This window comes from Trachurus trachurus, assembly GCF_905171665.1.
Source record: "Trachurus trachurus genome assembly, chromosome: 23".
NCBI lineage: Eukaryota > Metazoa > Chordata > Actinopteri > Carangiformes > Carangidae > Trachurus > Trachurus trachurus.
Genome location: NC_139912.1, coordinates 18,146,149 through 18,171,644, shown reverse-complemented (window position 1 = coordinate 18,171,644; position 25,496 = coordinate 18,146,149). Strand labels below are relative to the sequence as shown.

At 42.8% G+C, this 25,496-nt stretch overlaps 1 protein-coding gene across 1 annotated transcript in view; it reads left to right on the top strand.

Annotated features, from left to right (window-relative positions):
* The first annotated feature begins 11,753 nt into the window (after nucleotides 1-11,753).
* ntf3 (neurotrophin 3) overlaps nucleotides 11,754-25,496 on the top strand; it is a 44,316-nt gene continuing 30,573 nt past the window's right edge. Inside the window, exon 1 of the mRNA XM_083999658.1 lies at nucleotides 11,754-11,890. Within this exon, the coding sequence (XP_083855784.1) occupies nucleotides 11,873-11,890 (18 nt within the window). The 5' untranslated portion in view covers nucleotides 11,754-11,872. The remainder of the gene's footprint in view (nucleotides 11,891-25,496) is intronic.

The window sequence follows — 25,496 nt, the reverse complement described above, 5'->3', positions numbered from 1 at the left end:
TACACACATGCCTACATATGTTCACATGCCAGCTACACATCAAATGCTGCTTTATACAGTTTTTATGTTTATGAATGGACTCATACTGATTTTAAATACGTTGTTGTAACCTTCTATTTATTTTTACTACATGTTTTCCGTGTATGTGCAGCATTCCCGCTCTATATCCAGGACAAATTTCTACAATGGGAGACAAATAAAGAAATCTTTGGCTCTTTGACTTACATAACCGCTAGTGCACTCCTCTGTAACACCTAGCAGGAAGAATGCTTTAAAAAAAAAAAAACTTTATTAACACCAAGAATTCCAAACATTGGCAGGACACAAAGAGCAGAGGAGAGTCCAGAGCACAAGTCAACATAAGGAAGAAAGCTTTCAGGGAAAAACCTCCAGCAGCTCAGACAGAGAAATCAGTCAGCAAATGGGAAGACTGTTTTTGAAAAAGCCACCACCAAGACAGAACTTGATGCAGCAAGAGCCAATTATCTTGGGTCGGCATTGCTCTGCTTTCGAGTGATGGCAGCAACTGATGCAGCTTTGGAGTTCCTGCTGGACAGTGTTGTCACATGTCTGATGGGTGATTTTTGTCCACTCAGATAATACTTTATGGTGGCAGTGGTTATGAAACGTTCATGAACGCCAGATAACCTCCACATGCCCAACTCGAGCTGCATGTGATAATGAGCATCCAGTTGCTAATGGTTACTGGAGGTTCTGTGATAGAGTTTTCAACAGGCCTGACAATTAAAACATGACTCAGCCTGATATTGAAGTGCGGCCCGATGACGTCCGGGCTCTCGGCCCAAACCAGCACATCCAGTCTTGTTGGTTGGGTCAGACTTACACTTACACAGGATAAAACTCATCAGTGGCCCTGTTTAAGTTTTAAAACTCCGAGCTTGTGTTTGGCTGTGTTGGTTGTTTAGTAGGCTAGTCTGACCTAACGGAAGTGTGTTGCTGCGATTAGCCTCTGATTAGCCGGAATGAGCCACCTATCACCAAGCTATGAAATAATCATGTAACATTAGAACACATGAAGCAAATTGCGCTTGCGCTTTTGAAATCACTCCACCCAGCAGCTGTGTCTGGAATGTAGTTCCGGCTATGTTACATGATTATTTAATGGTGTGGTGAATGTGCAGGTCACAACTTGTCCACTGGAGCATTTTGGAGTTGTTGGATTGTGTATTTGATGAGTTTGATGAGGGACAGGGGACCTGGCTGTACTGGCTGATCTCAAAACAACATGCTTCGATAATTAAAGGTACTGTAATGAACCTAATGCTATGACTGTAGGGATTATGGCAATGGGTGAATTTGCCAAAATGGTGAACTATCCCTTTAAAGATGCTACACATAAACATTCACTACCATAAATGGTGAGAAAATGTGTGAAACATTAGAGGTGCCATATTTAATCCTCTTTCAGTATTTCGTGACAATTTTATCTGCTCACAATAACATTAAAACATATATTTCAAATTTTCTTTCAAAAGACAAATAATACAAACGTTGTGTCCTGGATAAAAAGGTGAAAACCACAGAAACACACTGGTGTCAGACAGAGGGAGCACAGGAAACAAGTAGAAACTCCCATCATGCCTGAGCGGTGGTGAGAGTCAGTAACCTTCAATCAATTGTTGAAATGCTTTTCTTTTCTCCCCTGTCAAACACCCCTTTTGACACAACCCCAATTATTCCTGTAGCAACTTGTGCGGTACAGTCATGGGCGATTTCCACAGAACCCACATCATCCTGACTTTGATGTTGTAAACATCTACGTAGTATTTGTTACCCAGGTGATGTGCTCTGTGCTTGTCTGTTGTTTCTGAGTTTGGACATGTTTAATTCACCTGCATTTTTCATAACATCATCAACCTTAGCCAAGTTGCTCTGTTAATTCTCACTGCAGCTGATCAACCGCAAAAAATATTTACGTTATTGAACTTTTGCTTGAGACTGTACACTTTTATAAAACCTGTGACGGTGCATTCACACCTGGAGGACCAGGCGTAACTGACATCCTGGCCTCCTGCATCAGGAGAATCTCAACGCTGATAGGCTGCAGCAACACAGCATCACACAAATATTTCGCAGGAGTTGAAAATGTGTGTGTATTTGCATCTTTGCATTAACTTTGTATGTGATCTTGTCAAAAAAAATTGCCTGGTGTCTGGTGTGAACATATCATTATGCTGTGTCTCAATTCGAATACTTCCATATTTGTACTAACTCTTTTGAGTTTTGAGTACCAAGTACTGACAAGGATGGGAAAATGGAGTGTACTGTTAGGTACACTGTTAGGTGCACTCATACAGTACCGGTCAAAAAGTTGAGTGTGGAACAATGGATACTTCCCATAAATCAACGTACCAGTAGGCCAGTGCTCTCCACCAGTAAGAGCAGCCGGCTGACACGGCAGCAGTGTAATCTCCACATTGCATTAAACAGAAGCAAAAAAGGTTAGGGTTAGTTTAGTTTACCAGTTTACATATTGCACTCTGTCCTTGTGCTCTCTGGTTGGAAACTTGAGTTAAGCTAAGCCAATGAGCTTCCTGATGAACTCCCGGGATGTTAGTTAAAACCCCAAAATAGTTGCATGTCATCACTTCCTGTTCCCTGTTTCTCAAGTATCTGGTTCTTTCAATGTGTTTTGTTGAGATGACTAAAAATGTTCATTCTACAATATAAAAGACATCAGTAAATAGTCCAGTCCTGATTCTTTAAGCTGCGAACAAGTGTCTAAAACAATGTCTACAGAGGCTGTGGGGAGGTGAACAGGAAAACTGATCTAGCCACCGGTCCACCTTCACTAATGCTTTGTCACTACTGTCACTAGTTTCAGTGGAAGAGCTCAGAGCTGACATTTAAGTTTAGTGGTGGTGATGCTGAAGTCATTGCACTGTGATGTAGTTGGTTTAGAGCCAACATTAGTTTTTTAGTTGTTGTTTTCTTTCTGCTGATTGTATTAAGGCTTCAAACATTATCAACTGGTTCATCAGTGAAGATGATCCTGCTGAACTAAACCTGGCATGATGTATTTGTGTCTGGGCTAATTCTGGGCCAGAAAAAAAAATCATGTGACCCAATTTACCACGTATGGATTTTATATGAATCATTTGTTTAAGGGCTCGTAAAAGAGACATTAGTTTCCTGTGTGTTTCTCCTTTAACCTCCTCTTCATCCTTTTACTTTCTCAACTTGAGTTTGTCCTTCCTCCTCTCTCTCCCAACATCCTCCCTCTTCCTCCACTTTCAGCTCCTCCCCTGCTTCACCTCCCGTCACACTTCCCTGTACACTCCTCCCTCCTCCTCACTCTTTCTCCTCTCCCTTTTCCTCCATGTGTCCTTCCTCATTTCTCCTTCTGTCCTCCCTCACCTACTTTTTCACATTCTCTCACTCCATTACTTCTCCTGCTTCAGTCTCTCTCTCTCCCCAGAGAGCGGGATGAATAATGCAGTGTTCTGCTCTGATAATCATCATCCTCATCATCAGCAGCAGCAGTGTTGGTCTTTCCTCTGATACTTTCTTTCAACATGTCTTTATTTCTCTCTTTTAGTCCTCATTGGTATGAAAAAACAACCCAGACAAAGGCAACTACAGTTTCTTTATATATAACATTGATTTCCATTCTGAATTTACGTAAGGTTACAGTCAATGATGGTGTATGATGAGCATGTAATTTCTGGCCCAGCATAAGCCTGGGTCCTTGGCCTTTGTCTGGCCCATTAGTTCCTGTAATCTGGGCAAAGTGACTGTTATCCTCTGGCATTGACTGACAGGGTTGATCCAGATGTGGGGGTAACATCTGTCAATCAAACTGTATCAAGATCAGGTATGTGTCAGATTTATTTTCCTAAATGAGTCTATATAAAGTTAAGTTAAGTTAAGTTTTAGTTTAGTGTAGTTTAGTTTAGTTCAGTTCAGTTTAGTTGAACTTTATTGTCCACCTAAGTGGTAATTTGTCTTTGGCTTCCACACATAAAATGGTAAACACAGCTACAAACTGATTCACAGTCAAAATGCATATGTATATGTATGCGTAAATATACTGTACTTTACAGTGGAAAGTAGTAGTAGTTGTGCTAATTAGGATTCTCCAACAGTCCTACTTCACTACTGAAATCTAGACACGCATGGACAGATACATTGGAGCACATTGCACACACACAATCTCACACACTAAACACACACTTTATTCACAACAGTTCCTCAAGACGACAGAGAGTGTGTATGTGTTTATGTTCAGGAGCATGTATGGAAACTTCCACTCTGTGAAAGTAACACACTCATTTACACACACACACACACACACACCAAACCCAAAATCTTCACTTTCTTCGTCTACTGCTCTCCTTCTTCTTTTCCATCTCTCCCTCGCTACCTCTCTTTCTATGCACTGGAGAACGGCATGCCACACACAGACCCACTGGGCCATCCACTACGGCCTGTTGATATTTTCAGCAGGAACAGTGTTTGCTGTTGGTGGCTCGGTGATTGTTCACTGATGCTTATCACAGTGCAAACAAAGACACAAGTGTGCAGAGCGGCGGTCGCAGTGTGTGGAATTTACAGAGCAAATAAATCTGATCCAGTTCATGTCCTGTAAGAAGATGAGTGATCCCGTCAGAGGAGGTTTCACATATCTACACTGAGGAGTCCGGTCAAGTCACAACAGGTCACATTCATTTATGACTCAGGGAGTTTAAACAAACATAAGGACAGACCAAACAAAAACAACAGCAGGGAGGGAACACAACATCCTCTAGTTACAACTGCTGCCCTGGAAATTTTTTTTTTTTTTTTTTTTTTTTTTTATATGAATGTTAACAACAGATACATTCTAAATTCACAAAATAACTGTCACTTTGTCCCTGATGTTTTGCATGAACTGTGTTTTTCCTTTAAAACAAGTTCCTTGAAGAAATGTTTGGAAATCACAATGATCTGACTTCAGGACCTTGGACAGCAACTGGCAAGCAAGTGCCACAGATCTGCCGTGTCTCTCACACTATGGTTTTCTTCATGACCTTGATATTTGATTATAACTATATTACTTTTCTTGTTTTCAATTAGTCATGAAAGGTAAGGCATGGGCAAGTTTATTTGTACAACCCATTTTTACAAACAGTTTGTCTCAAAGTTGCTTTATGCAGCATTGTAACAACATCCTCTGCCCTTACCCTCACATCAAGAAAACCCTTAACGAGGAGGGGAGGAGAGAGGAGAGGAGAGGAGTACAGAGGAGAGGAGAGTAGAGTAGAGTAGAGTAGAGTAGAGTAGAGTAGAGTAGAGTAGAGTAGAGGAGAGGAGAGGAGAGGAGAGGAGAGGAGAGGAGCGGAGCGGAGAGGAGAGAGAAGAGTAGAGAGGACAGGAGAGGAGAGGAGAGAGAAGAGTATAGAGGAGAGGAGAGGAGAGGAGAGGAGAGGAGAGAGAAGAGTACAGAGGAGAGGAGATGAGAGTAGAGGAGAGAGAAGAGTACAGAGTAGAGTAGAGTAGAGGAGAGGAGAGGAGAGGAGAGGAGAGGAGAGGAGAGGAGCGGAGAGGAGAGGAGAGAGAAGAGTAGAGAGGACAGGAGAGGAGCGGAGAGGAGAGGAGAGAGAAGAGTATAGAGGAGAGGAGAGGAGAGGAGAGGAGAGGAGAGGAGAGGAGAGGAGAGGAGAGGAGAGAGAAGAGTACAGAGGAGAGGAGATGAGAGTAGAGGAGAGAGAAGAGTACAGAGTAGAGTAGAGTAGAGTAGAGTAGAGTAGAGGAGAGGAGAGGAGAGGAGAGGAGAGGAGAGGAGAGGAGAGGAGAGGAGAAAGGGGGAGGAGATGTAACCAGATGTGTCCCCCAGCAGTCTAAGCCTATAGCAGCGTAGCTATAAAATGGTTCAGAGCTACCTGAACCAGCCCTAACTAAAAGCTCTGTAATAAAGGAAGGTCTTAAGCCTGGACTTAAATGTAGAGAGAGTGTCTGCCTCTCTGACCCATGGAGAGAGCTGGTTCCACAGTAAAGGAGCCTGGTAACTCCCAGTATGTTGTTACAGATACTGGGAGAGTTACTAACAGACCTGCATTCTGGAGCCAAGTGTTCTCTAGGGCAACACAATGAGGTCTTTAAGATGGAGGTATCATTAATAAACCAATGTGTCAGGAAACAAATTTTCATAATCAGAGCAGATTTTTGATCTACCGAAATCATTCTCCAAGTTGATTTATCATGGTGTTCATCTCTCCTGAAACTCCTGGTTTCAGTGCATGCAGCATCATATCATTCTTTATAATCACTGTAGGAGTCATCAAACTTGGACACCAACCTGTTGTTCCAAAAGCTCCAGAGAGAGAGGAGATGTAAAACAACACTGAGATGATTTGGGATCTTAAAACCACAAATATATAGTTTTATGGATTAATTTATTTTATTTAGCAAATGCAACGTCTTTCAGCCAAGCAGTTGCCTCCTGGTCTGCTGTGTGGAGGGTGACCAGTCCTCCTCTCAGTCGTTGGAGAGGGCAGGCTTCAATGATGTGTTCCATTGTCTGCTCCTCTCCACAAGCACACAGTGGGCTAGTGCTGCTGCCCCGTCTGTGAAGGCTGGCCAAGCACGGGCCATGTCCAGTCCTGAACCTGTTGAGGGTTGACCACTGTCTCCTTGGGAGGTGTTGAGTAAGGTCTAACATGGTGTTTATTGGGGACCTCCTTGGAAGCCCACTCCTTTTTCCAGGCTGATTGGGTGGTGAGGTCAGCTGGTGGGGTGTTCTTCCAGATAGGGCGTCTGGATGGGAGTCGAGCAATGGGTGGGTTGAAGATGTCCAAATGGATTGGTAGGTGGGGGGAGTTTTCAACCTTTTGAAGCATCTTTTGAGTGGATGCTACTCGCCAGATGTGTGGAGGTGCAATGTTTGATAGAACAGGGGAGTGGTGTTGAGCGTATTGTACCAGTAATGATTCGCATGGTTGTGTTAAGCTGGGTGTCCACGTGGAGTGTGTGGGATGACCTGGACCATACAGGGGCACAATATTCTGCTGCTGAGTATGCAAGGGCCAGTGTGGAGGTTGAAGCGCCCCATTTTGCACCAGCGAGCTTGCTGAGTAAGTTGTTCCTGGACTTAACCTTGGCCTTTTAAATGATCCTTGAAGGAAAGGGTCCTGTCAAGGGTCACTCCAAGGTAGATTGGATATGGGACTTGCTTGAGTGGGAGTGCTCAGATGGATGTTAAGTTCTCTGGCAGCTTTTGCGTTGTGGAGATGGAATGCACCGGAAACTGTTTTTGCTGGGCTTGGTTTTAACCGCCAAGTTTTGCAGTACTGGTCCAGTTTGGTAAGGTCTTCAGTGGATTAATACTTCAAATAAAACAAATCTGGCTCCACCACAATAAACAGAGAAAGAAAAAATAGGCCAAGCATGTTTAAGTTGTGTGTCTGCCAGGTGATACTTAAATGTGCATTAATTGATTTGTCAACCACTTAGGAACAGCAGCAACTGTTAACATTACAGCAAACAGATACATATGTTTCTCTTCAGTCATCTTGTTCGTCATCAACACCACAAAAAGTATCTGACTCTCTAGCTGTTTGCTCCCTCTGCATCAGCACCTCTCCCATCCTCTTCGTCTTTCCTCTCCTCCTGCCCCCCCCTCCCTCTCTCAGCTTATTTCTTGTCCTCTAACTCTCCATCCATCTCCCCCTTGTCCCTTGTTCCTTACATATTTGATGAGTTTGCTGCAGTCCGGAGTAATTATTACTTGGTTGTCACATCACATGGGGAGCCTGAGGGAGGGCAGGAGATGTGTGTTGCCTTTGCGTTGATTAAAAATTGATCACATCCTTTACAGTGATGATGCTAAACGAAAGGCTGGTATTACAGGACCTCTTATGACGTATGACTAATGCTTAGTCATAGCGGTGAAGAAGCAGTGTGCGCTGCATTTCTCGTTTTGTAGAGTGAAAAGTGAAAACAACATACAGTACAGTGTTTGTGTTACTGGTGTCTGTGTATACTGTGTCCATTAGTCTTACCATACTGCACCATGTTGTAAGGATTTTGTTTTAGACAGTGTATTTTAGTATTTATACAGTGTGGGTTTATCACATATCGTATTTACTATTTAGAAAATGTATTTGTCTGTTACTTGAGTCATTTTAGTGATGATTTTTACCCTAAACTACTTTGGGGGAACTACCACCTACCTACCTAATACTGAACTACCTAAAACTGACCTATCAACTACTATCCCTACCTACCTTTTAATGGAACATCCAATGGACTAAACTACCAACCTATACCTACATACTTACCCACCAACCTATAGCCTACCTACCTACCTACCTACCTACCTACCTACCTACCTACCTACCTACCTACCTACCTACCTACCTACCTACCTACCTACCTACCTACCTACCTATACCATGCCTAACTACCTACCTATGTACCAACCCATACCTACCAACCTATCTATCTATCTATCTATCTATCTATCTATCTATCTATCTATCTATCTATCTATCTATCTATCTATCTATCTATCTATCTATCTATCTATCTATCTATCTATCTATCTATCTATCTATCTATCTATCTATCTATCTATCTGTGACAGTTGACAGTCCTGTCACTATGCTTCCAATTCATGTGTCATGTGTCCTGGCTACTCGGCCACAGGGATATCCTTTTGGTCAAATGGTCAGCGCGCATGACTATTACCCGGGAGACTAGGGTTCAAACCCTGCCCGGGCCTTCCTTCGTCCTGCCACATACTAGCTATATATCCACCTAACAATTTTTTATAACAAAACTATTGAAACAATTTGGATCTGTCCTCAGTTCAGTTAGATGTTCAGACTTTTGACTGGATCATTGCAGCACTTCTGAATATTGACACCTGTGGGTCAGTGGACTGGTGTGAACCCATTTACAGGACTGTGTTAACACTGTGAGTTTATATTTGTGTCTTCATGTCTGTGCTGGTAGACCTCAGATACAAAGGTTTAGTGTAACTCCATAGCGCCGCTAGTTGTCAAAACTTCAAAGGGTCTCCGACATTTTTAGAATTTGCCTGTGGTTTTCCTTGGTTTTGCCTCTTAAGCGGAGCCTCTGTTGTTGAACTATGGAGACCATTATCATAAAAAGTATAAACCTGTGCAGAGCTATGACTATGGCAACTTGTGCCTTCCAGCGATTTAACCTTTCACCTTTTGAGTTTAATATCCATCCTCCCACCTGCCTAGGTCAGGTCAGGTCTTGCCTGTGTGTGCTGTCCAGTGAGAAAACATTCATATTTCTTCCAGATGTGCTGTTGAAATTGACCAGAGATGGCGAGGGAAGACCAGATGTGCAGCTAACAGACGCAGCCAAGTCTGTTGTGAAATCGGCTCAGACACAGAAACGGAAGAAGAGTTTGTCAGAACGGACACAAGCTGAAACAAACACACCTAAACAGAAATAAACTAATCAGAACTAATTACAACACATGTTATTAAAACTGTCTGACATCATAAGGATTTACTGAAGAATCAACTACTGTGTGAAAGTGATATCAGATGCACAGTTTATTAAGTTACTGAAGCAGCTCATTATATTCTAACAACATAAAGGTTTTTTGCCATCAAAAATGAGACATACTGTATGACAGAACTAGAGACAACATGCACAACTCAACCTACCATCCTGACAAAATACACATCTGTCATTATCTGTAAAACCAACACCTATGGCTTCAAAGAGAGATCCACATTAGTGTTGTTCTATCACTCACCTTTTATGTTGAGCTTTTAATGAAGGTTTAATGTGTAAAATGATGCTCCTCTTCATCCCTGTGTTCCTAATTATTATTTATATGTGCATTTATTATTATGATATTTACTTGTAAACTAAAGCAGCATGACAAAGGCAGGATCAGAGAATAAGGTTTAGCCAGCTGGGTTTTCACTTACAACATAGTAGCTTGGTAGTAAAAGGCAAAGTAATGCAATAGTCACGCTCCTTATGTTCACACACGTCAGCGCTGCTGAGTGTGTATGTGAGGATAGATATGACTATCTTTAATAAAAAAATATTGACATAAATTGACAACAATAAATACTTTATGGACATAAATTGATGTGACTTGAAATGTTTGTCAGTACAGGTTGCCATTAGTTAAATTGATTACACTAAAGAAGTTACTCACCAGTGTAGAGGAAAAGATATGACAATTTTTTTCTCACCAACAGCTGTCTCCATAGGTGGAGAATCCCACCAAGATTGACTTGTGTTCTCAAGATCATGACTAAATAAACCAGCTATGTTGGAGCTACTGGTTGGAGATGGTATGTGAACTGTGGTGTTCTGTGGTAAGACTCCCATTGTGAGTGTGGTTTTGTACTTGTCAGCTCCCCGTCAAAGATATTACAGGTTTATCAGCATTTGTCCATGAAGTCCCTGGTATGGTGGCCTAGAGGGCTCAACTCACTGTAGCTTTACAACACACATGGAAACAGACAAACAGACGTCTGTGCAAGTAGCACAGACTTCAAAAGCAAAGTGTTTCACAAAAAGTCTTGACCCAGGCCGGGACACACTGGTTCAATATCTTCAACTTCAAAAGTCACAAAACACTGAACAAGTGAATCACTCAGTGCAGGGCGAATGAATTTCAAGAGTCTTTAATGAGGTAATTGAACATTTTTGTGGTGAACACACCTCACACACAGATTACTAATCAAAATAGAACATTTTCACAAGTTATAAAACACATCTGGACTTAAGTCCTTGAACATCTCACATCATCAATGTTTCTTTTCAGGAATGTCACAATGAGTTTTAGTGTGTCTGTATGTAATACAGTTTTCTTTTTACTCCAATGATATCCTTATGCACACGACAGAGAGCTCATTGAGGTGTTTTAATCAGTTTAGAAATAAATGACTTTGAGTCAATGTTCAAATTTCCAATTAAATTTATTTATTTTTATGTAAATGATTAAAATGTAAAACCCTCTGAGTTAAACCTTGTTAAATGTTTCTCTTAATATCTTGAATATAAGTCGGTGATGGTTTAAATTAATTCATGTGTAAACTCTCTGCTTTATGTTTCAGATTCCTGCAAAATTGGTCTCAAATAGAGTGACAGACTATAAATGACTTCTCAGGTTACACTACACCTGAGGCTTCGATCATTTCAAGCAGCAAAATAATTCAAGAACATCCATCAAGGTGTGTTTTCATGAAAGATTTAAAGAATTCCACAGAAGTAGGCTTCAATTTTTCAGGATTTGGGCCAAATTATCTCTTTGCACATTTCAGAAAGTTATATTATAGAAAGAGCTGAGATTGTTGTGAAAACGGTGCTATAACACACTTGGTTAACAGTTAAGAGACAGTGTGGAAACTGAGAAAATATCCTGACACCTGAGGGTTTTATTCTAACAGGCCCAGTTTGACTTAAATGTTCAGTCTACAAAAAGACGATAAAGAGGTAAAGGTTGCATTAGTTCCGCACGCACACGCACACACGCGCTCCTAATTCGGTGTCCTAATTCATGTCAGCAGGCTTGCTCCGCTGACAGCCAGTGGCAGCATGCATGCAGGTCTTTGCAGTAACATGCGCCAAGAGCCATCTGTCCTGTAACAGAAAGAGCCGCGTAGATTATGTTGTCCAGAGAGGGAGAGGGAGAGGGAGGGAGGAAGGGAGAGAGAGAGAGAGAGAGAGAGAGAGAGAGAGAGAGAGAGAGAGAGAGAGAGAGAGAGAGAGAGAGAGAGAGCATTACGCACACTCTGATCCTCTCCACACAGAACCAGTGTGGCGCACAGGCAGGCGGCAGCCCTCAGAAAGTGGGAAGTTTTCGCCATTCTGTCTAAAAATTAATCACCTTCATGTCGACTCTGTTGGATACTAACCCGCCGATGCTATGGTTACCTTTATTACGGTAGGAACGACTTCATTTCTCTTTACTTGCTGCTTCATTAATCTTTTTCCCCCCTCGCTGACAAACTCGGCTCTTGGAGGCAGTGACACAGAGAAAGTGTTACATATGTTCAAGATGACAAAAACTCACAAAGTTGTGCACGAACGCGCTGGAGTCACCGTTTGCAGGAAGAGTTTGGGGGAGAGAAAACAAAGTTGTGGAAACTGGATTTGGCACCACAGTCCGGGTCTGTGTTGTGGCTTTTTCTATGCGCAGCAGATTAGGCTACATGTTTGATTTTCGCGTAGAGGTGCGTGATGTGCTCAGGGACTTACTTCTTCCTGTAAGCTCGAGCTTTGGCAAGTTAACCGCAGCCACGGTGAGAGAAGCGACGCGCCGCGCGCTGCCTCGGGCAAACCAGCGCGGAGAAACTCGCTTCTCCTGCCCGCCTCCGTGTGTGTGCGTGTGTGTGTGTGTGTCTGTACACAGGTAGACAAAAGGGCTGGGTCTTTCCACGGCCCGCTCATGCACACAAACATTAAGAGACTCCTGCTGTTTTCTGTTGCGCTCGCGGGAAGCCCTGCTCCGTCCAAGGGCGTGCGCTCCCTGTTGGAGGGAGCGGAACTGGCTCGGTGCGCACGGGAAACCCCTCAGATGTAGTTGAGCCAGCTAAATGTGCCCCGGCTCGCGGCGAGAGGTGGATGAAAGAGGATCTGTTACACTTGACTCCCAACGCAAAAGGCGATATCAGTGTCTCCTTCTCCCGCCCGTGCATTCTTTGCCCCGTGTTCTTGTTTGTTTATGTGCATGCAGACTGGAGCTGGTGCGCAGGAGCTGGAGCTCCAGAGCTCCTGTTGGGAAACTTATGGAAAATACAAATCATAGTGAATTAAATGAGAGGACAAGATTGTGTGAATGGAATGAAGAGTTTTAAGTTTCTTTGGTCGTGTTTTTCTTTTGTTTGTTTGTTTTTACTTCGAGTTGGAGTTAATTTATGTCTCTGCGTTTATGTTGATCCATTCTGTCCCTTGTTTTCCTGTAAGTAGAGAACATCAGTCCAACAACATGCACATGTCCAGCCTGGTGAAATAACGTGGAAGTGCAGCCGGGTCCGTGTGACACGGCTTGTGGTCCGGGCAGCTTTGCGTAATGGCGCACATCAGTGGGCGTCTTGAGCCTTCGGTGGATGCTTTCCTGCTGCTGTGGGAGTCCGCTTAATGTGCGTGCGTGGTGCGCGCCGAGGCCGCTGAAACAGCTGTTGCAGCTGCGGATTTGACGCAGAGCCTCTCCGGCACACAGCAGGACAAGTAGGAAACTAGGACGCGGGCGAAGGAGGCTAGAGGGACGGAAGGGTCGAGTTCCATTCCGTTAACCCCGCGTTTTATGGGCTCTCTGGACAACCTGAGAGAGGCTCGCCGCTCCAGCTGTGGGCTGTTGCGTGCATGCCGAGCTCTGAGTGCAGAGCAGCTGCATCGACTCAGTTTAACAAGGCTCATTTAGAGTTTTTACTGCAGGAGAAAGGACAAAGGAAGGAGCGAGGAGTGTCAACAGATTATAGGCTGGACTCACAGGGAGAACAGAGATGAGCATGAAGAGGAGCAGACTCCGCTCCCAGGTGGTTTCACTAACTGACAGCTATCCCCTCTCTGTTCTGCATTCCAACCATTTTGGGGCCTTCACCCTCCCCTCCTCCATCAGCTCCACTCCTCCTCTTCCTCTACCTGTTCTGTTTGTTCAGCCCCAGGTTTCTGCTGGCAAATAAACAGCATCAAGGTTTGGAAGCAGTTTAGATCTGAGGTTGCTGGTTTAAATCCTAAAACAAACTGAGCAGACCAGTCAGGAAAGTAAGATTGAGGAGAAAGGTCAAGAGGTGCAGACTTATGTCAGATGACATGTGTTTTTTTTTTAATTCCCTGTGGTTTTAAACCACGACAGTTTCTGCTGTTGCATATTTCACTGAAGAAGATAGTCGTGGTTGTGTTTTGAAGCTCGTACAGTAGATGTAAATGTGAAGTGGGGGTTGCGAGTAACCACATTCAAATGGCTGAAAACAAAAACAACCAGGCCTGTGTTCTATGTGTTGTTTAATTGTGTTCTGGCATTAACCCAAATGTTTCCATCAATTCTTAAACCAGAGAAATAGTGACTGTCAATGACACTTTATCCTCTCGTGTGTCAGTGTGTTTGCTAAGCTAAGCATTGATTTTAGTACAGTTTAAGTCAAGATTTTAAGATTAACTTTTCATACTTTTTTTTTTTTTTTTTGTAAGACGCCCTGCATTATTGTACAGTGTGGGCCAAACACTGATTTTTCAAGTGCTACCAGTATGTTTTAATGTTTTTAAGACGTAATCACCCAGTGTGTCTGGTACTGACTGATCATGAAAAGTAAAAAAAAATCCAATAGGGATATCCAAACATAACGACAAAACAAAACAACAGAACAGCCTCACAACAAGGATATGATTTTACAGATAGTAAGATAGATCAAATATATAGATAAAGGCAGAAACCTCAGTCAAAGCAATATCCATGTAACTTCTGAGTGAACATTGTTGCTGACATGTGCAAATTGAATTACTATAAGACACATTTCTTTCATTGCAATGTTAGCAGAAGAATCTCTCAGTCAAAGTCATACCCACAGTAAACATGAAAACACTGTGGACATTACAGTCTTTCCGCATTAATCTCACCTAATGACATGGGTGGACACGCAGCAAGTTCAGTCTGGGGTTCATTTTGGAGATGGCCACTCGGAGATCATCATCAAATCTGTCTAAATTTGAGGAGGAAAATGTATTTGCATGGTTTTATTTAACATTTAAAAACAACTTTTCATCTTTTTTTACAATTATGGCTAAAATGAGGTGTTTTTATTTTATTGTTTATTTGCTCCTCGCATCTCGTGACCCCTACTTTTGGAACCCCTGATGTGGACAACAACTCTGCTTCACAGCTTTTGTTATTGTTATGACTGAGGGACAAACAATGGCAGAAAACAACATGTGGTCGACGTGATTGAACTTGTGTTGTTGGTCAGTGATGATGTGTCAGTGCATCTGGATCACTGGTGTTATCACGTGTACGGTGTTCATCTTAGCTCTTGACACCCCCACAGGGACGGGACTGAAAGCTCTGCTGTCCTCTCACCAACTCCACACATGTTCCTTCAAATCTCCTCTCCTCTGTGTTTTTCCATGCGATTCCGTTCACAGCAGACGTTTCCAATTTTCCACACGTTGTACAATTCAAATTTCACAAAAGTAGTGGATTTGCTTTGACCCCATCACAGACCCTGAGGCGGTCAGGGAGATCTCACTGCTGTTAGAGAAGTGGCTGTGTGCTGGAGACTCAGACCTAAGACCCTCATATAACAAGAGCAGATGAGGTCTCAAGCTATTAAGTACTGAACATATTGACTAGATTTTGGTTTAGGCTTCTGATAAATACACAAATGTAGAATGTTACCTCATGAAAGTGCCTACTGATTTTCCCAGCAGGTTCAGTGCAGAATATTAAGACTGACGAATACACTAATGATTCAAGTTTATTATGCTTAAACGGTGCATATTCCCAAGTTAATCCATTGTGCTACACACTGACACTGTTGATTCCATTACTAGTTGCATTGATCTCAATGGGGACTTGAACCTGTCAGGGTCCATCCACACCACAGAACCAGTACACACAGGTCAGCTGGAACCAAACAACAAGCCAACAAGTCCCAGAGTTAGCAGGAAGTCAGACAGGAGATGTGTAATTCATTGCAGGTGATTTGTTAATAGAGTCCAATATTTGTTGCATCTGCATTTGATTTACATTCTAAATCCTGCACTTAAATGTCACCAGGTCAAACTTTTATTGTAGACCACTGTGGTTCTCAAACCTTTTTAGATCAAGGACCCCTAAACTGACACAAATTAGACCACGGACCCCATTTTGAAACAAACACCAGAAATAAGACTGAATATTGTTACTTTTTTTAGTCAATGTATGTTCAAATTACTGCCAATGGCATGAACTTTTGGAATTCATTAATTCATTCAATTCATTTGGAAAAAAAAAAGTCATATTTATTGAAAAAAAAAAAGTGGTTAAATTTTGACAAAAAGTTGGTGACCCCCTTTAACCCTCACAGCGACCCTTGGGGGTCCCCGGACCCCACTTTGAGAACCACTGTTGTATACAATATATAGTTCTGAAAAGTCACGGATCCACTGGATTAAGTTCTTTCCACATTGCAGATTTTAAATTCTTTGCATCTGTAGCCTGCTCACCTACAGAAGCACCAACACTAACTTGTTGTAGTAGGAGTCCCTGCCATCACTCTGCAGCTTTTAAAACCACTTCATGTTACTTTCAGGTCGGTTAGCATTTTGTCATTAAAGTCAAGTGTCTCAAGTGCGTCTCTAATAGACCTGTGATGATTGCAGTGTCTGTCGTCCTGCTGGGGTCAAGCATCTGAACCGTGCTGAGGCTTCTGTTGCAAACCGAGCTGTTGAACGTGAGCTCGCAGGATAAAAAGACTCAATAAGCTTTGCAGATCTGTTGTGAGGTGACGAGGAGGGCCGAGAGCCTGTGTTTGAATCAAGCCTTGTGTTTTCGACGCCGGCCTTGTTCTTCATTCTATATGGCTGCGGATCCAGAGCTCTGCCTGCTCCGAGATGGTTTACACATTCAGCCAAATGTTTATACGCTGCACATTCTTATGGCTAGTTAGAGAAAAACATACTGTGAGGATGTGGAGGAGGCACAGGCAGCCCTTTCTCTGTTTCTGAGCAGAGGCGTGCAGAGCAGACGCTCATAGACGTGTCAGGACATTCGTTTAGGAGTTTCATCCCTTTCACATTTGACCCCGACTCTTTCCGTGATGTAAACGATGCTAAATCTAAAAACTCCTCAGCTAAACTCTCCCTCTTTGTCTGCTCTGTTGTCTTTCCCAGAGAGGCAGATAGAGATCATGTGGTCTCAAGGTGAGGCCCGACCTTCCCAGCAGCTCAGTCATATGACGGCCCAGTTCTCCTCTCTTTGTCCACTCTGACCCAGTAATCTGCCTCTCCGTCGCAACGATTTTCTTTATCTCCCTCACATCCACTGTCTGAATCTTAATGTACATCCCCGTTTCCTCTGAGCGCCCTCTGTTTCCACATTAAAAGGTAGACTCTGTGACCTCCTGATAACACAGCTGCTCACTGATCAAGCCCACCGGGTCACATTCCCGCACACACACACACACACACACACACACACACACACACACACACACACACACACACACACACACACTCAGTGGATTTAGTCGTCTGTTGGAAACTCGAGTTGTGTTTTATCTGTGTCAACTTTTCATTGTGCCATTTTTGAGCCTTTGCTTCTGAAAAGTCAACTGAGTTTTAAATGATTCATCGGCTCCTGAAGTACAAGACATGTCTCAACCCAAACGTGAAAACTGAAAAATTCATCATCATAATTCAGTTTAGAGGATGTGACTCTGTGGTGAATCTCTTGTTTAAATGTGACGTAGGTGGACTGTGTTGAAGCTAGAGTCAGGACCAAGACCAAGACTTAAGCCGTTTTCCCACTAAAATTAGCGGGTCGACGCGGGTTTTTTAAACGCGGGTCGACCCGCTAGCAATCGGCATTTGGCCCCTTTCCCATTGACCAAAATGAGCCGAGTCTGCCCCCCCCCCGCTGAGGGATCAGACAGAGCATAAACCAGTCGCCCCGCTCTCATCCGAGGTGCAAGAGACACACAGTCGTGCCACAGCCGCCCGCCGCGGAGTGTCCGTCCGCCGAGGCAGACTCTCTGGCTGGCTGACCTGGAGCACCAGGACCGCGGAGGACAGAGAGTCTGCTGCGGCCGGATGACGGACGTCCGCGGCACAACACGTCAGTTAAACAGACTGTCGCTTCTTTTCTTTTCTTTTTTTCTATCGTTTTTGGTCAGTGTTGTTTGATCTTTTGACCCCAGTCTCGGATGAGAGCAGAGTGGAGCAGAGCTTTGTTTTGGTAGCCTACGTGATATGAGACGCGACCGGCGCGATGACGTAGCGTCACGTAACGTTCAGTGTCATCACGTAAATTAGCGGGTTGACGCGGGTCTGGCGTTCCCACTGCAAGCCAAGCAGAGCCGAGCCGATTAAAGGCGATTTTAACCCGCGTCGCTTGCCGAGTCGTTTGACCCGCGTCGACGCGGGTCAACGCGGCTCGGTGCGCCTTTCCCACTGCCACCAAAAGCCGATTGTTAGCGGGTTTAAACGGGTTTTTTGGCCAGTGGGAAAGGGGTATAAGAGAGGGTTTCAAGACGGAGATCAAACCAATGCGAGACCACTTTCAAGACCGTTACTGTATTCAGTACCAGTCCTCATAATAATCATGTGGCTTGATATTTACATTATTCCTCCTCAGCTAAAAAGAAAAAGATAATTTGATCTAAAATCTAAACCATATTTAATGTAAATAAAGTTTGGATTGAACAGAGGAACACAGCACAGAAGCTGCTGAAGTCTCCTCCCACTGGTGACAATACTTTAGTACAACTATTTGAATTTTCTTAAACTTATTGAATTACATCACATAAACCAAAGTGAGCAAATGACAGAGAAACATTTGCAGTAAAAAAAAAGATGTCACAGCAGCTGTGGTCTTTTTTTTTGTTGAACTGATTTTATATTTGACATACAAACACAAACTCAACAAACACCAAGGAGATGTACTGTATATTATTATATTTGCTTGAAGTCTTTTCTTTTTTCCCCCCTGTTGACTAGATCTTTGTAAATATCAGTCATCTTCGTTCCATTAGCCATTGACCAGCATTCCGCGTTAGAATGAGTACTTTAAGTGAGAAAAACAACAATACAAAAGAAAGAAAAGGAAAGAAAATACACTGCTATAATAAAAGTAAAGGGGGGGAAAAGGTGACTAGAGTCCAGCTCGACCGAGACCAAGACAAGACCGAGTAAAAATGTAGTCGATTCCAAGACAAGACCACAACCTTGAAAAATGACCGGTCCTGAGACCAAGACCGTTGTCCAGTACTACAACACTAGTTGAAGCCATAGACGGTAAATGAAGACAGACAGGACGGTCTCTGAAGAAGGGTTCTGACATCATCTATCTTGGCAGTGTCTGACTCTGGCCAAAAATGGCTGCAGACGGGGCCCGTGTGTGGAGCTGAGCCTTCAGTGCATCATGATATATACTGGGTCATTGAATCACCTGCGCTGCCGTAATACCTGGATTAAGGGTGATTAGATCAGATCAAAATCTTGGACCTATTGCCATTAAGATGATTATTGTTTCCTCTTTGCTTCTCACTCTGCCAAAGTCACGTCAGATTCAGTCCAACGAGTCTCAGCAGAGGTTTAAAACCAGCTGAGCAGCTTCTTGTTAAATTGCATTCTTCTCAATAAAAGCTCTTGTATGAGTTGCTCAGACATGACATTTGTTTTTTTTTGCCTTTTCCGCTTGATTTTACTCTTTAAAAAAAAAAAAACCTGCTTCTTGTTTAAGGCCACTGACCAGGTGTGCAGATACAGTGGACAGATACAGTAGAAGTAAAGCAGAGCATCATGTCTCTTTTGATGCTTTAATACCAGAGTGGAATGAAAGGACACAGCTCCAGTGTGTCCCAGACAATCCATCTCAAACTGACTGTTGTATAACCACAGCTCAAATCCTCGGGAGAGGCCGTTTTCATTCTCCGTCTCTATAGAATGTGATGCCTATAGGTGACATCTTTGTGGGCTGATGTGTCAGGTTAGTGGGCAGCTTTGATATCCGAGCCGACAGATGTTCAGAAGGCCCGAGGGTGAAACCTGCCGCCTGGTGTCTCAACCACACAAACTCAATCCCTACTTGTCCCCTCGTTTGGTTTTACCTCCGACCCCAACATGAGACTAATCTCAACTTTTAATCTTCACCCCCAAGCCAAAATCTGAAACCAGAAGTTGTGTGTCGGAGAGCGAGGAATCGTTAAAGACAGAAATGAGAGAGAAAATAGTTCATGCATGTTTCAACAAACTTTTCAAAGCACTTTTTTTCTTCTTTCTTCTTTTTTTATTGTTTTACTTTTTAATCAGCCATGATTTCACACATTTACACACTGTGAAAGCTTGACATTGGCTTAGAAACTAATCTGTCACAGTCCTTTTACACAACTTGTCAAAACCCCTCCTCCAAATCACACAAACAAGGTGTTGATTTGAGTCTTTTTTTGGTGTGTATCAGAAATCGTCTTCTACTTGTAGTAGGAGTAGATTTACATGTTGATATTGAACTGACTCCAAACTAGATGACATGCAGGTGCACATCTCATCTTAGTCAGGTTAGCTATTGCAGTTGGGTCAGGACCTTCTATGTGGCTCCATAAAACCTCATTAAATGTGATATTGGTCTGTTCTATTAAGCTCTGAGTGTTGTTTTCTTTTATTGACCTGGATATGGTTCCATTAGAAGCAGTCTTCTATTAGCAGTCTCTTTTTCCAATGTACCCATGAATGCACAGACCCCTGTTGGTTGGTTAATGTGATATTGAAGAAAACTTAGGGAGGCACGGCGGTGCAGTGGTAATTCCTGGGCCTGGGGCCTTTGTGGGTGGAGTTTGCATGTTATCCCTGTGTCTGCATGGGTTTTCTTCAGGTATACCGGCCTCCTGACACAGTACAGGTTGATTGGCGACTCTATTGCCCTTATTGCCTTCTGATAGACTGGTGACCTGTCCAGGGTGTGGCCCGCCCTCGCCCTGTTTCAGCTGGGATTGACCCTACATGGAGAAGCAGTAAAGAAAATGAATATATCAGGAAAAGTTAAAAATCTGATATTTCTCAGGTAGTGTAACTGTTCAGTGTATTGGTGGATGTTTAGTTGCAATAGAAATTGAGATAATGATAGGATGAGGATGTCCTCAGGAGGTGCAAGTCACACTGAATGGTGTCAATTAGTTCCATGCCTGTGTTAGAATGTGACTAAGTTATAACTCAGAGAATGAGAACGATTTATGACTCACGTGGTGTCATTTTCCTTCAATGCCCCGAGGTGCACAGTAAATGTATGACTCCTCACCCCCCTCCTGTCTGTATGGGCCTTTACACTCAGATTTAAGGTGTGTGTATCCACCTGTGGTTTTAAGAAGTGAAAAACCATCTCAGTGTAGTTTTACACCTCCTCTCTCAGGCAGGTCAGCGAACCAATCAGAAGAAAGGTCCCCTCTGACTGCTTTCTGAGAGATCGATTAAAAAATACAACAGAATTTAGGAAAACAAAAATGCTGCAAAGATTGAGTGGTAGATCCAGATGGGAAGTATTCAAATCATTAGAGTGATCATTACTTTGTTGTGACATCACAAAGTTACAGAAGTCCCAGTGGCTTGTTTTAAAGCTGCATTTCTGAATACAGGTAGAGTACATTTCCCTATGGGCACTTTTATACTACCTCTACCTAACAAGTGTGTTGCTTGTGTGTTGACTTGGCAACAAAAGTACATTTGTCATATTCACATTTTAAAGAACACAACAAACTGATCCTTGCACAACAAGCTGCTAGACCTGACCTGAACATACCGGTCTAATATCCAATATCTGTGCATGATAGCTATGACATGGTGATAAACTTCTTTCATAGTGAATGCTCAGTCTCTCCTTTATCTCTTTAATGTTGCTGCAGAGGCCCGACCGGCCGGTGAAGCTGTAGACTACCCTCACCCAGAGCATTAGCTCCATCAATGGAATCAATACTTTTAAAGTGTCCTATCAACTCTAAACCTTTTATCTTTCTACTGCGCTTTAATGGTTTTGAGCACAAGTGCAGGGCAGATCACTACACATGCACAGAGCCTATTTTAAGAACTTGTTGTCTTCAGTGTGACATCTTTCCGTGCAGCATTACAGCAGCAGCTGCCCGGTGTGAAGGGAAGCAGCAGAGCACAACGCAACCTCTTGCCACGGTGCGTGAGGAAGGAGTGGTGCGCTTGTTTACACATAATAACCACAGCAAAAGACAAAACGACTGTTATGACTTCTTTTGTGCCAGAGCTTACTTCAAAAGGAAGATAATTGGAGTGAATTACTTCCACTTTGCATCAAATACTGTTTGATGATATTCCAAATGCTGCAAAAGCTGACAGCTTTGATTTTTCACTCTCCCCCTCATTTAGGACACGTCACACCTGTCACACCTGTCTACTCATCCCTTCTTCTTGCATGAAATGTAGTGAAATGTCAAACCTGACTGAGACAAAGGCAGGGTTTACATGGAGCCGGATATTCCAATTAGAATCAGATTAGATGTCCAAACCGAATGAAATTGCTCCATATACACAGCTCAATCAGAATAAACAGGTCCAAACTGAATGGAATTTCTTTTCACAGGGGTAGAATACTCCTTTTCCCAAACCAATCAAAAGTGAAATTATATAATGTAAACTGTGAAACAGAATGTTGATTTACGTTCTTTCTGCTTATGCTCCGTGTCGATGTAAATGCGTAGTGACGTTTCTGCGCTTGCAAATGCTTGAATGAAAGTGTCAATACTAGGGCTGCCCCCGACCAATTTTCGTGGTCGACCAATAGTCGTCATTTTATGGCAATTAGTCGACTAATTGATCCAGCAGTGATACGTGCTTTCAAGGGAGTCTCCAAAACAGAAACGTCTGGAACAACATCAGAAAAAGTCGACTTAATTTTGACAAGACGCGGCTCCAAATTTTTTTTTTTTTTTTCCTGCGACCAATCAACCAATGAAATTTTGGTCGGCTAATGATTTATTGGTTGACCAGTGCCTGGTTGACTATTTTGGGGGCAGCCCTAGTCAATACAATGACAACGACTGTGCTAATTAGACCATAGACCTTGTTGTCAGCTGTAAAACGTCCGTCCTGAATAAATGCAGTGGCACATGTGAACACCCGATTGGATTAGATCATATCACATGTAAACAGTTAACCTGAAAGACTCGTTTGGAATGAATCCAATCAGAAAGAGGAAAGAGTGTCCATGTACACCCACCTATCGACGCGCCAGACGAAGGAGTTAGTTTCACATTCCTCACACTGCACTGAATTTATGTTTGAATGTTGCCGGATCATTAAAGGAGATTACAAGTTGACAGCCACACTGGTGTCTCTGTGAGGGCAATATAAGCGCAGTTCTGTTAATGTGGTGGCCCTTGCTAATGAGCTCTCAGCGCACAGTTCAGCTGATGTGTAGAAATTACAGAAACAAGGGAGTCCTTATACTTTACTGAGAATCATCACAAACATATCTGTGCATCCATGGCTACGCTGCAAACAGGACGTGCTTAGCCCATCATTCTGCAGGACTGGAATAGTGTCGGATTACCAAAATGTAATCAAATATAAAAACAAAAATGGGGAAAGTTTGGTCAGATGCAGCCTTGAGTATTTATAGGGATTTGATTCGGACAAATAAATTGAGATATAACTTCTGCCTAACAAGATTTCCGCACCCTTAATCAGGTAAAACAAACTGTGACCATGGTAACAACAACTGTGTGACAGGGTAACACAAACTCAGTGCTTCAGTTGACACCATAAACTGTAAATAAAGATGGATCTAGCCTCTGTTACTTAACCAGCAGCGTGAGCTTTCTCCACCATCACCATCTTGGCAGTGTCTGACTCCGTCCCCTTAACTCCCAATGAACCATACATTGCCAAAGGGGTGGGGCTTGGATGTTGGAGTGCATGCTGGTTTGCGGCAATTCTGAGCTCTCCCATCTGCCAATTAAAGGGGCCACACCCTAAATGATGCAGAGCTTGGAGTTTTAATGGGACACCGAGACTGGGAGTCTTATGAGCATTGGCCCTTTTGTTGTCATTAGAGGAACTGCAGGGTGTTTACATCATTTTTTTAAGCTTCAGAGGTGAAAGTTTGGTTTACATCAGCTGTGACAGACTCAAGTGGTGCTTGGATATACAAAAAATGGAACAGTGGAACAAATGGACAGTACAAAGGGCCGGAGTTGCCCTAAATAAAAACTCATTGTAGTCATTAGGATTCGTCCTCTGGGGACTATGAATGTTGGTACGAAATTAGATGACCTCAGCAAGGTACAAAATGGAAAGTCGCTTCGACCCTGCCTCTATATTTCTGTGCCCTTCCAATGTGTACATCTGTGTACCAGGACAATATGTTCTTTTAGAGGTACAGGTCAGGAACGTAACATTTTCAAAGACGAAAGGTAAAAACAGAGCGATCACAGTGATTGTTTTTGGACTCTTCACTTTTGTTGCAGTCTAGATGCTCGTATCTAGGCTGGTTTTGAAGCTAAACCCTTTCTCAGTAGTTCCGCATGCTCTTCACCCTGCTGTGAGTGGAGTTATGATGTATGATGGGATGGTGAGTGAAGCCAGGCCAATTGTTTCCTATTCTGTGAGAAGTTTAAGTGCTGCTTTGGATGGAGTACGGCTTTGTGTTTTAAATGAGAAAAGATATTCCAACGAGAGTTAAGTCAGATCTGGAAAAGAGATATTTCACTTTTTGAAGGATGACGCCAGAGCTGAGCTGGAGAACATGTTAATTTAATGTTGAGGGTTTCCAATTCCACATCCAACATTTACACATCTGCTCTGACTTAGTGTGTCCTCTCAGGTACTGCATTTCCTGTGATTTGTGTTTGGAAGGCAACCCCTCACATCTTAAAACAATGCCTTAATGATACTTGATAGGTTGTGGTAGAATGTAAAACCTTGATTTATTCTAAGACGTTGCAAGGGTACGAATCGTAGAAATCCTTCTCATGGCCAAACAAAAGTAAAAGTAAATAGCTGTAAGGTAAATGGAGGTGATGAGAGATCATCAATCATCCAGCATGTGATGCTATTTACTGTCAGAGTCCAGACATGTATCTGTTGGTAAAAGATTGAACGTTTGATACCCAGGGCTTCAGTGCTCACCTGCTTCTGTATGAAGACTTTAGACAAGAGCCAAAACCAACATCAAACACTAAAAATGAAGAAGAATTATGTCTCTGATTTGACAGAGCTGAGACGCACGAAGATGTTTCACAACAGGTAAAACAGGGTGCTCCCATTAAAGCCGTGACTCTGAACCTGAAACATGTTGAAATATTCATGGATTTCAGACAGGAAATGTTTTACAGTGTAAACACACATAAGCGCACAGAGACATGTAACACACAGTTTAATATAGGGTGAGGGATGCTTTTATCCAAAGAGCCTGACGATCTTAGACGTCTTCACTTACACTCATCGATGATGACGTGCTGAAACCTTCGCTCTCACCTCAGCTTAACCCTGAAGCTATGGTTTTGTGCACAAGAGGTCTCCTACTCTCTATAACAAACACACCAGAGGGTTAGAAGCAGAACTTCTTTTTTTTTACAGATTTCCCTGGTTTGAGAATTAATGGATAGATGGAAAAACATTATTAAAGAAAACAACTCAACAACATACAGTTTTAATGTGAAATAGAAACAAAAGTAACTTGATGGTGAGGACCAGTCAAGTGTCGAAGTCATCTCCTCACAACTAGTGATTGTGAGCACAGAGCTAAAACAACATGCATCAGTCAGAGGTAATGGGGTTGTCCCATCCCTCCACAAAGTTAAGTGCGATTTGGTTCAGTGTTGATGACAAATAGACAG